At 39.3% G+C, this 12,062-nt stretch overlaps 1 protein-coding gene across 4 annotated transcripts in view; it reads right to left on the bottom strand.

Annotated features, from left to right (window-relative positions):
* Positions 1–12,062, bottom strand: part of SYNE2 (spectrin repeat containing nuclear envelope protein 2) — a 186,390-nt gene that overhangs the window by 45,345 nt on the left and 128,983 nt on the right. For all 4 annotated transcript variants that reach the window (XR_004253309.1, XM_032188232.1, XM_032188235.1 and 1 more), the window contains exons 85-92: positions 10,901–11,077; positions 9,093–9,248; positions 7,338–7,487; positions 4,815–4,985; positions 3,958–4,091; positions 3,425–3,629; positions 1,135–1,314; positions 345–473 (exon numbers count right to left, since the gene is read on the bottom strand). Coding sequence is in view for 3 of the 4 variants with exons in the window: in XM_032188232.1 (XP_032044123.1) it covers positions 345–473; positions 1,135–1,314; positions 3,425–3,629; positions 3,958–4,091; positions 4,815–4,985; positions 7,338–7,487; positions 9,093–9,248; positions 10,901–11,077 (1,302 nt within the window). In the remaining variant the exon portion in view is untranslated. The remainder of the gene's footprint in view (positions 1–344; positions 474–1,134; positions 1,315–3,424; positions 3,630–3,957; positions 4,092–4,814; positions 4,986–7,337; positions 7,488–9,092; positions 9,249–10,900; positions 11,078–12,062) is intronic.

Here is a 12,062-nt window from a genome sequence, read left to right as displayed (position 1 = left end):
AAAGGTAAAGTAATCGTAATCAAAATGCCAGCACAAAGAAACAACATTTCTATGATAACAAAGGAAATAAAAAAGTTACAGTTCCCTTACAGGGGGCCCCCTTTTCCAACAGTATTGAACAGATACTCAAGAGCTGGTACTTGCAGATTCACTTTGTACCCTACATTTAGGGTGACTAGGTAGCTGCAGAACAAAGCTGAAGAAAAGTATCTCCCATCAACCCCAAATCCATGTGATTTTCCTCCCCCTCACGCAGTCTGTTTGTCCTGCAATGCACATCTAGAGCTTTTTATGTACTTAAATTCTATGGATAGCTAACTGAGTACTTAGGAAACTGAACATACCATGACCAGTTCTGAGTTGTCTGTTTCTGCCTCTAGATGGAGACTATCAAAGGCGTCTGTGCAGCTCTTGACATGACCCTCCAGAGTTTCAAGACAGTTCTTAAAATCCTCCAGTTGTAAAAGATTGAACTAGGACAAATATTGCATATTTACATTAATTATGAGTCAGCTTAATCTACGTATTTATTATAGAAAAAGGAGCAATAATAACCTCAGGAAAACAAACAAATGTTAAATCTAAATTCCAATGTATTTGTAACTCACTTACTGAACTTTTTCACTGTTTGTATTGGACAAGGGCAAAATTTAAGCCAAGGCAGATATCAAGAAGCAGAATCTCTAAATCTTGAGAGATTCATACATATATGAGTGCAAGAAATGTGGGCATCTGGGATACCTTTTTTGAAGATTTGGGTTGGTTTTAGATACATTGTGTTCATTCTTATGAAAGCAAATTGAAGCCCTTAGGTTTGTTCCAAAGCATAGATTAGGAAGTTTATAACATACTTCAAAGTTCATAATAAAAAATGTAATCATATGAGGATATCCCACTGCTTGGCTGTAATAGGTTCACTTACAAAGGCTTGTTACAGCAACTGCCTGAAGTTAGACAGGTAGGAAGAGTGAAACTCTTCACCTTTCCTTTTGGCTTCATGTATTATTTTCTTTACGTGGTTGACCGTACCATCAAATTTTATTTTACTGAAATTTCATTTCAATTCAAGAGCTACAGGGCTCTAGTGAAGAAGTTATCTCACATTGAGAGCTAATTTACTATTCATAACAATACCTCAAATTCATCTAACTTCCTCTGCAACATCTTTTCCAAATAGGATGCTCTCTGGAGCGGTTGCAGTTTCTCCAGCAGAACAGCTTGTGCAGCTATCCCAGCTTGCTGTTTTATCTGATCAGCCAACTCTGAAATCTGGGAACGGCATCCCACTATGTTTTGAAGGCCATGCTGTAAATTCTGATGAGAGAAGGAGAAATTAAAAAAAAAAAAAAAGTCAGCAAATGAATCAGATCTTCATTCATGTGCCACTTTCATTTAGTATCTTTTGTTGCTGTAACTAAGCTCTTTTTGTCGATCTCCTCTGCGAGCCCAATTCAGTTATGGTAAAAGCTTCAGTCTTTTACTCAGAGGATAAAGGGAATAGCATCCATTGACTCTAGTGCTGGGAAAGGCACAGTTCAAAGTTCAATAGAACACCAGTGACTTCAGGCAGTGGGCTTTATTACTGCTACAGAAAAGATTAGGGAGAGAAATTAGAATATCCCTGTCTACAGACTTGATTTACACTAGCAGATGAAGAAACTGGCCCATGCTGTAGATGAGAAATGGTATCATGATAAGAACATATCAGTACTTGAGATTCCTTAATGACTAAGGTCTATGTTTTTATTTGTACTACAGAAGTGACGCTATGAGATTAAATTCTAAAGGCAAGAAATGGGGGGGGGGGCAGGGAGGGAAAGAGAAAAAGAAAACCAAACCATTTTATACTTGTTCAATGTGCTTCATTATTTCTTTTGACCTGGACAAAGAGTGGCCAGATGTTATCTTGAAATTCACCAAGTTCTACAACTGTCATTTACGTTTAGCCATGACTCACCCTGATTTTGTCACTGTATATTGTTTTTCCTGTGAGTAACAAACAAAGGTTTCTGGTTGATAGCAAAGAGCAGACACGCTTCCCTAAAGACCAATATGGCTCTTAGTTCCTGACCCCTGCCTTTGGAATGGATCACTCTGTAAACTACTGCTTTAGCAATTTAGCAAATCATAGAAGCACAGAATTATTTTGGTTGGAAAACATGCTTAAGAACATCAAGTCCAACCATCACTTAACACTACCAAGTCCACCACTAAACTATGTCCCTAAGAGCTACAACTACACATCTCTTAAATACTTCTAGGAATGGCGACTCCACCACTTCCCTGGCATCCTGGTCCAATGCCTAACCACCCTTTTCATGAAGAAATTCTTCCTGACATCTAATTTAAACCTCCCCTAGTGCAACTTGAGGATATTTTCTCATGTTCTACCACTTCTCGCATAAGAAAACCCATTTTGAGTTCTTACACTGCACATTGAATAGTGATGCCATGCTTAGTAGCTGCAAAACTCTTTCAAAAAAGTCCAGAAATTGTGATGCCTCTTTTACGTTTAGACATGTTTACAAATTTGTGTCACAGCCATTCACAGATCAGAAAAAAGTTTAAGGTAGTTTTGGTCTAAGTTTTGCTGCTGTCAGTTGTTTCTGACACAGAAAGAACTATACATGTTCTATTTCCCAAAATGTAAATTTTTTTAATTGGCCAAATGCAAAATCGGATAGTTTGGATTTCTTCCAAATGGGTTCATAAAGCACGATGAATCATTGCTCTGTCCTGAAATAAGGATTATTGTATTTCTTTATTGCAGTCTGAAGAAACCAAAAATGTCAGAATCTAATGACAGCTTTGCTACCTAAAAGAGACAAATGTACCCTCTGGTCTCAGCATGAGTTCTCATTTACCTAAAGTCAGAACTGTCTGGAAGGATCTAATGAGCTCAGAAATCTGTGCACTTATCTGACCAGGTCAAAAAAAGGACCAAAATCAAATAAAAACAATTTAAAGAAGTCTGTATAAGACCTCAGGATGGTCTTATGTGCTGGAAAACCGGTCTTTTTTGTCAGCTATTGTTCTAATGGATGTCATCTTTCCTCACAAGCAGCGCCCCATAGATTTAAATAATTTTTGGTTTAATGATACTTTCTAACATAGGAATGATTCTTTGCAAAGCAGAAAGGGACAAAGATGGGAATATTATTGCTCCCCTTTGCTCTTCTCTCATCCTATGCTAACACTGTAGTATGGTTTGGCCTCAGAATCCGATCAAAGTATTTAAAGGAAACACAAAGGTGTCTGTTAATGGAAAAAAGTCAGATTTTAGGTTTTCTACTGACTGGACTTTGGGGGTTGGGGTAGGGGGCAGGGAAAAAAGAAGGTGTTCTTTTGATTTGTTGGGTTTGCTGTGTTTGCTTCTGTAAATACATGCTGGCTTGTATAAGGCAGCAGAAACATATTCATGCACCTTTATATCCTGTATCTTCTGCTTCAGGGTTTCTACCAGATTATCCTCAGGCATGTGAGCATCCAAGAGCTGAGTGCACTGCTCTTCATGCTGTTGTAACTTGGCTGCAGCCTCAGTACATAAAACATCAAAGGGCTCCCAGAGCTGCAGGATCGCTTTCGCTGTCCGTAGTTGATCTGTGATGTCTTCATTTACTGAGCTCCACCTGCCAACATATCAAATTGTAATAAGTGTATTTTCCTTGTAGATTCCCTTCACGGATCAGAATGTGATTTGGTGTAAGGTTCCTGGGGGAGTTTCCTTGCATTCACAGTCATGTTACTGAAAGCCAGCTGACAGCACCATTTTGTGCTCTGTGATCCATCACGAAACAAGCAGTAGCATCAGCTGCTCTTCACACAGGTACTCTTAGACAGCAGAGTATTGCTAACAGAGATACAGAGATTTAAAAACCTGACATATGTTCAAGTCCTACTGAGCAACTCTTATTTTTAAAAATACTAATAACTGGGGGTCTTTTTTTGCAAGTGTACCTGGTGTTTGCCTCTGTGCACTTCTGGTCAATAATCTCTGCAAAGGATGGGGAGCAGTTCTTCTTCAGATTACTAGCAGTTACCTGGAACTTGGCCCAACTTTCTTCACTGTTCTCCAATTCATCTTGAAGAGACTGCAAAATGGATTATTGTAATTAGTTGTGGAGACAAATGACCTAAGCATAGCTTCCCCTTTAGGTTGGAAAGGATACGGTAGCGATAATGATACGCATTTGCAGCACAGACTAAAATGCCTGTGAAAAACTTAACACCTCATCGTAAAAATTAAAAAAATAAAAGAGAGGTGACGTGGTCCAAATTTGAAAATTGTTCAAGCAGCCTATTTTAAACTCAGGTCATTTATTGCTCTTGAGGAAACAGCTCAGTTAACAAACACATTGACTTGAATTTATAAAACAAATTCACTAGAAATCAAAATGTGTCCTTTTAGGCTGCTGTTTCATGGAAATTTCTATTAGCAGTGAAGTTGGCTTGACAGCTCCTGTCCCCAGCTTTGTGTTCTCCTTCTTGACACAGGTGATTGCAGACTCCTGCCATGGACCATATCTGGGATCTGATCCAGATTATAAATAAAGAGGGTGAAGAAAGTAAAGAGGTAACTCAGATCCTCCTATTTATTATTTGTCCCCAGCTGAGAGTGAAAAACTCTGGAGGTAAAATATAAGGTAAAAACAGAAGGTAAAAATAAATAAATAAATAGATTTCCACTGACTTCACTGGCACTACAATAAAGAGTAACTTCCTTGAGAAAAAAATGTGTAGTTCTTTTTCAGTGCATTTTGTTTGTTTAAGACACAGAAGGAAGCACGGAATTAAGACAACTCCAGTAGATTTACCTGCAGAGTTTTAACCTGTTTTTTCAAAGCTTCCAATGACAGCACAGAAGGTTTGCACTGGTCTATGCAGTACAAATATCTTGTCATCATCAGGCTGACTTCTGCATAAATTTCATCATACACTCTCCATTGTTCCAGTATTGACTGCATAGAGGTCTTTAGCTGTGCAACCTGCAAACAAAACATTTTTTTTACTGTCTCACATATAAATCACCTTTAAACTGACTTAAATCTCAGCTCAATGCTCAATTCATGACAATCCACAAGAATTTCACAACTTGAAGTATTCTTCTACTTGGTAATGAATTGTGCAGGCTTCAAACTAAGCAGTAAATAGTATTTAGAGAGAAGTAAAAGAATTTGCTGGAAATAAAAATTTTACCTGATTTCAAGGTAGCACTTTTCTGCCAGCCACAATACTCCCCCTCTCCACCCCCCCCGCCAAAAAAAAAAAAAAAAGGAAGTACTGAAACAATCTACTGCTTATTCTTTCATGCCAAAATCAACCTGAAGTAGGAGGAAGTTGAGAGCCTTAATATTCTTAGGAAGCAGACGGTTTGATCCACGGATCAAGTTTTATTTATTCAAAATTTACTGAAAAGGAGATGCTACTAAAACACTCCAGAGAGCTATCACCCCATGTATGTCATTGTGCTCTACAAATATAGGCCCAACAGAACTACAATCTAGGAACTATAGCATTTTCATACACAATAAAATGAGGAATATCCTCTTTGTTTACTCTTTGCATCTTTCATTATTACAATCACTTAATCTGCATTGGGGCATGCAAGTTTTCCATTTGCCACATACTGCTAGACATTACAAATACATAACTGCAGATCTTCAGAATAACTTCTCATTTTTACCTTTCAGTGTCAGGTAAGCACACAACACATGCCCTGGGTTAAACAAAACATTCATCTAGTTCAGTATTTGCTTTCAGTCATGCTAGTACCAGATGCTTTGAGAAAAACATGCAAACCAGGAAAGGAAAGAAGCATGTTTCCATGGGACCTGGCAAAGTCAGATGCCAGATTTCAGTTCTAACTATGCATCCACTCAATGGAAGATGAGGACTGTTCTCAACCACAGTGCATGTTAAATAGACTGCATTAATCATCGTATCCTACTATCACAGTTCCAGGCACACAGGAGTAGATGGATTAATCAACCTTATTCTCATTTGAATCATGGAGGTGGGAGGAAACTCTAATTGCTTTTTGTAGCCTGCAGCTAATTACTGCCCACACAAAGAAGATGGAAAGACATCGTGCTCGTGAAATGTCTCTGGGCCACAGACTCACAGTCTCAAGATCAGCCTACAGACAGTACAAGCAAGGTATCACACCTCCTGAGACCTGTATTTGAAGTCACAGCCTGGCTCCTGCTGAGGCCAGTCAGCCATGGGAAGAAAGCTGCACTCTGCGTTTCATCACACATGCAGACAACTAGATTGTAAGAACAATCTGCAATTTCTAATTTCAATACTTAAGTCACAAAAATACTAACATTGTGACTAATTAGAAAAAAAGCACTAGGCTGCTTAATCCTGACAAATTCAAACCCCCAGCTCTGCAACAAAATGAAAAACTTTCCTTTTCCATCATACGCACATACAAAAATCTCTCCGTTTTCTAGCTGTGGAACAGCCACATGATCTCTAAACATAAAACAAGAAGGAGTAACCTCATCCTGGACTGACACCTCATGTGGAAGTGTTCAAGCAAAAGGGCTCATGTTTCGCAAAGTTCTGAAGAATAAAAGCAAAGTGTTCATAATAAAAAGTGTAAGGGAATCTTAACTACAAATACAATCACTGGATCACATATAATCCTCTCCAATATATGGCTATTTATTATCACAAATTCAAATCCTTAACTGTAGTCATTATTATGTCCTCTGTGTCTGTCGATTATATCTAGATAGAAAAGATCAGTTTCAAATATAAAGCTAATATAACTACATATGCAGACTGCTGGGGAGCCAGTTTGCATGCAAAACCAATTTGCCTTGTCTCTCCTTGAAGCCTCTGGGGACTACGTAGGGTTTGAGATATGGAAAGCCATCCCTGTTTATAGAGGAAAGAGTAGCTGAGAAGTAGAAAAGCTCCAGTGAGAATGGCAGAGGTGTAGGCAGCTTCCACTGGCATACTCCAGAGGAAGAAGGCCAGAGTATTTTTTTGAAAAGCAGATTGAGTCAGAAAGCTTAAGATGTCCATTTTTAACTCAACAGAAAAATACCAATGCAATTTCTTTATTTTCTTAAACTGCAGGTGTAGGTCTGTCCTTTCTCCCCCTGTATTCAAACTGCTTTGAAAGTGGACTTTTTCTCACTCTCATCCTTGGACACAGATTAACTTTTGGCATGGCAGAGACTTAAAAGGAAGTTCTTAGGAAGGTTAAGTTCAAGAATACTTAGCAATTTTTTTGCACCAGCTCCTGCCATTTCATGAAGAAGATTAAGAATACTGGTGGAAAGAATACATATGTGAGGAAATCTGAATGCAATCAAACCCTTTACCTGGCTGACAACGTTGTCCCTCATTTCACACAGCTCAGCTATCCTGAAAGGCGCAGCTTCCGGGGTTTGTTCTGCACTTTCATTTAAAGCTACAGTCTGTTTGAGTTCATCGAGCATTTTGGATTTAGTTGCAAGCTGATTTTCTAGGTCCTAGATGAAAAAGGAGAAAGAAAATGAAGATAAATAAGGTCTTTTAATGAGACTATAGAAAAACTCTTCTATATGAGGAGTTCAGATAAACATTCGTTCTTTAAAACCAGCCCCTTCAGCCATACATCACCACCACCATTTTACAACTGATTCACAATGACTTCTTTACAGGTATATAAAATGACAGCAGCTGCTTTAGGGAGTCTCCTGCAGCTGGAGCTAGAACCAGTCCATTTACTGTCAACATAAGCACTGGACATCATGCCTGGAAATGAAATCTGCAAGAGCTAATTCCTCAGCCACTACGCAGGCCTCTCTGTACCTCTCCAGACATAGAAAGTTTTTGCATTAATGCAGGTCAACTTTTCTTCAGGCAGGTTAGCGTTCAGGTCCTCCTCTGCTCCAGGAGACCCAGGAAGATAGGAACTGACATTGCAATAGGAGAAAAGTACCCAACACCCTAAAAACTTCTAGAAAGTTATCTTCTGCTTGCCTGCTTAGTCAGAGACTTTATCTCATGGGAGAGAAACCACTAAAATAAATGCTTGGAAGAACAACTTCCTCAACACAGTCAGCAAGGTTCTTAGTCTTGACATGCTGGATAAAGCTCATCAGCGACTTTTTCACAACATGAGGAAATACTCATACACACTACGGGCATTTCCCTGTAATACAACACATTAAGTTATGACCTTTTCCCCGCAACTACTGTCCCCAAAACATAATCAAATTTTGATCTCATTTTTATTGAGCAAAAAATTGTAATTAAACATCTTAGCCACCTGCATCTCAGCACTGTATTTTGCTGTGAGTAGGGTGGTATTTTAGCCAAAGATACCCCGTGCCTTTCTTCCATTTTGACCCTTCAGTGCATTTCAGAGTGCTTCAGGGAGACGAGTAACTCAGTGTATAACAGAACACTCTGGGGAATAATAGCAGCCTACTATGAGAGAGAGACATGTAACCATGGAAATGAAAGAACAAATATTCAGCGTAAAAAAATAGAAATGGAATACTGTACTGAACGAAAACAGCAGACTGCCAGAGTAATAGGATTCAGTTATTAGCTGGCTGCACCTGTTCTAATTTTGAGGGAGCTGGTGCCTAGAAAAATTCAACAAAACCAAAGTATACCTAGATTCTTGAGGCTGGTGCACAGAGATTACATTCTAGGCCTGGAGTATGGACAGTTACTACTTTTCCAAATGAGACTGTGCAGTTCCCACAACACAACCACCACAGAGCTCTTCAAATTAATGGAACTAGCTTTATCCATAGCTGTGTCGAACTGAGAGAACTCTCTCTTTTGAAGGCATCTCAGAATATGTTCTATAATATTGCTACACGTTCCAAACACCATGAAACAACAGTAGGTGTGTCTTCAAAGGGAGGAAAAAAACATAAAATAGCAATTCACATCATTGGTGGGTCTAGCTCTTTACTACCAAAACTTACCATGCTTTGAAGTTACACCATATTACTCTTCTAGGAAACGGCAACTTCTTTTACATTTTTTTCTGTTAAAATCTGTGCAGTTCTTTAGGCTGGATTCAGCAAAGTGTTATATACGTTTTGGACAATAATAATCCACACATAATGCTTTACCTTGCAATCATCTAATGTGTTCTGCGCAGAGATCAGACTTTCTGGGGTTTGTAAAGATCTCAGTCGATCACTCTGAGCTTCCAGCCAGTTGTGTAGTGTCTGTGCTTTGTTCTCATTTTCAGTAATATCTTCCAAAAGGTGTTCCAGATCTTGTATCTGAAAGTTACAGAAATATTTTAACTTACTTAAATCTAGAGGTGGGAAGAAACAGGGTTCCCCCTTCCATGACTAAATTTGAGGTTACAGTATTTTATCTAAATAATACTTTGAATGTAAATGTAAAAAGTATTTTGAATATAAATGTTTTGAAAGGGAACAAGGTATTGTGGGATCTGAAGCTGGCAGCCTGTGGATCTGAGAAGTTGGGGGCCTTGTCTACCTGGGCAAGATCATAGAGAGTATGAAAATCTCATTTGCCCTAAAACCCACTGACAAAGTTACTGATAAGCAAGGGAAAAGTCTCGTATCTTCAGTCTTAGCCCTGAGAATCCACTAAATACTAGAATGCAGTTCCTTGAAAACAGAGAAGATAACTTTTTATCCCACAAAACTTTCATCACTGTGCAGGAACTGAGTTTTCCACTTGGAAATGTTTCTGGAGACTTTCCCAGTCAGAAAAAAATTGGGAATATTCTGTTTGATCAACATTTTTTGCATCAGGGAGAGCAGCTTCTCCCAGTGTCCTGCAAGCTCAGAAGAGGAACAGATGAAAGATGAACATGGTACAAGGATTCCGTTTACATTTTTGGTTGCTTTCCCTAGTCTTTTCCATGCTGCATGAGTCACACTGGCTTTTCTAGGCACTGGGGCACCCAAGCACTGGCATTTAATTCTGGATGCAGGGATTATTTCTAGCCTCACCAGAGCAAAGGCACTCCCAGAAACGTATTTTCTACAGAGAAACACAGAAGATGCACTGTTATAATTAGCCTGCACCTTGAGTTTGCCTATCAGCTGCTGATCTTCAAAGCATTCCACTGGGAAAGCATTTTTCATTGCTGCAGAAGGAGGACAAAGACACAGAGCAACCTGTTTCCATTGACCCCTGAGGGATGGAGCAGGGCTGGGAACAGACCCCCAGCTGTGCTTTTTCCAGCACTGCCATGCATTTACATCTGAACAGGGCAGTCAACATTTCTTAATAATTACTTTTTAAGTAAATCCAACAGCTACAACAGGAAAATGGGTGGTGGCTTAATAGATCTGTATTTCTCATTCCCATCCTACGGCATGTGGAGGGGATGTTTGCTTTTTTGGTGCTGTGTTTGCTAAGCAGGGTCTGGCTGTTTGTATGAACCAGTGTAGTTGACCCTCAGTTCCACAAACCACCCAGTGTTTTCTCCCATGAAATTTTTAATGCCACAACTTTTGCAGGGTTCCCCTGCAAACACTATTCTGAATTCTTCCTTCTTCATAATTTTATCATTGTATTTGTTGACACATCATTGATTGCATTTTCTTCATCTGAGAAACCTATTTTTCTCCACCTAATATAAACAACTGGGATAAATCCTAGGCTGTCCTCAAGAGCAGAGTTTGTCTACTTTCCATTCTTTCAAGTTACAGGGAAGTTTGCTCTCCCAGACCTTAGTTTAGGTACTTGGACACTATCTGGTAGCTGATGCACTAGACTACTCCATAGGCTTCCCATAAGACAGCAGGATGGCCAAACAGCAGACAGCACAGGGAACCTCACTGTGTTTAGCACTGTTTTCAGGCTCAGGGAGAAAGGCTGCTTGCCAAATACAGAGCACTGGCACTGGCAAGATCAGAGTTGCAGGAGAGAAAGCAATGAAATGCAATCAAACCTTTCTGCTCAGAGAAGCCTGCAGCCCGTGCCACCGCAAGTTCATCTCTCCAAGACACTCAGCAAATTCTGTCCTTTCGTACCGCTTACTTTCCACATCACAAGTGCTCATTTGCAGGAGTGACTGGTTAACAAAATCTACCATCCATTGTTTAAAGTTCATTTCCATCATATATTCCTGGAGGGAGTTAAAAATAAACAAACAAACAAACAAATATACATAAAACAATTAGTTTGGCAGTTTTAATCTGATCAGTTCCAATAATGCTTTGAGGCACAGTTATGAGACATTCATGGCTTATTATTCTAATCCATGGCCTAAATAATTTTTCCGAAATGGACATGATCAGACACGGCTTTAGGATTAATTCTCCATTTTTACCATTCTAGATTTGTGTAGCTATTTCCATTCACTGAAACTTTTGCAGGAAATCACTACCATTACATTGGTAGCTCAAGATAAAAGCAAGCTAATGCCAGTGCAGGAATGAAACCGAGGGGTACCAGACCCAGTATTTTATCCATTAAACAATACCATTACACTGCCATGGGTCCAGATTAGGCTAATACCAAGGCCTTTCTACACTTGTGAGAGTCATAGAAGCATGGAGCTTGTGCTCCTTAATCAGAATAACTGATATCAGAACAAAATATCAGAATACCTGGGAAGAAAGTGTCCTCCAGTAGCAGTGGCCTTGCCTGTAGAGGCAAGCCAGAAACTATGCACACAGCGAAAAGGATTAAAATTTTATTTTTGAAGGTCTTTTAGGGCAGGGAGATGGCTGAAGGAAAGAGATCTTCACTGTATCTAGCAGTATCCAAAAGAAAAGCCATCAGGCAGACCTCCAGTAGAGGTACAGCCTTAGCTGCTTCCTTTTGGGAATTTGTGACCGTTATCCCAGCTTTCTCCTCAGCATGCACATCCCTACATTGCTTGCAAGTGCAGAAAGCGCATCTACAAACTGATCTCTAAATATCCAAAGGGTTAAAAGTAGCACCTCAACATTTCCCAACCTGCAAAACCAACTGATAATGAACAAAATGCTAAATATCTGCTAAACTAAGGTACTTTTAAAGAAATGTATACTTTGACACTTGCATCATGTGCAGTATAAAAGCATCTGAGAACCACAGCCACCAAAGGCTGGCAAATGTTTTACAGT

Source organism: Aythya fuligula, chromosome 5, assembly GCF_009819795.1.
Source record: "Aythya fuligula isolate bAytFul2 chromosome 5, bAytFul2.pri, whole genome shotgun sequence".
Lineage (NCBI taxonomy): Eukaryota > Metazoa > Chordata > Aves > Anseriformes > Anatidae > Aythya > Aythya fuligula.
The sequence above is the reverse complement of the archived record's forward strand: the minus strand, read 5'-3'. Positions and strand labels throughout refer to the sequence as shown.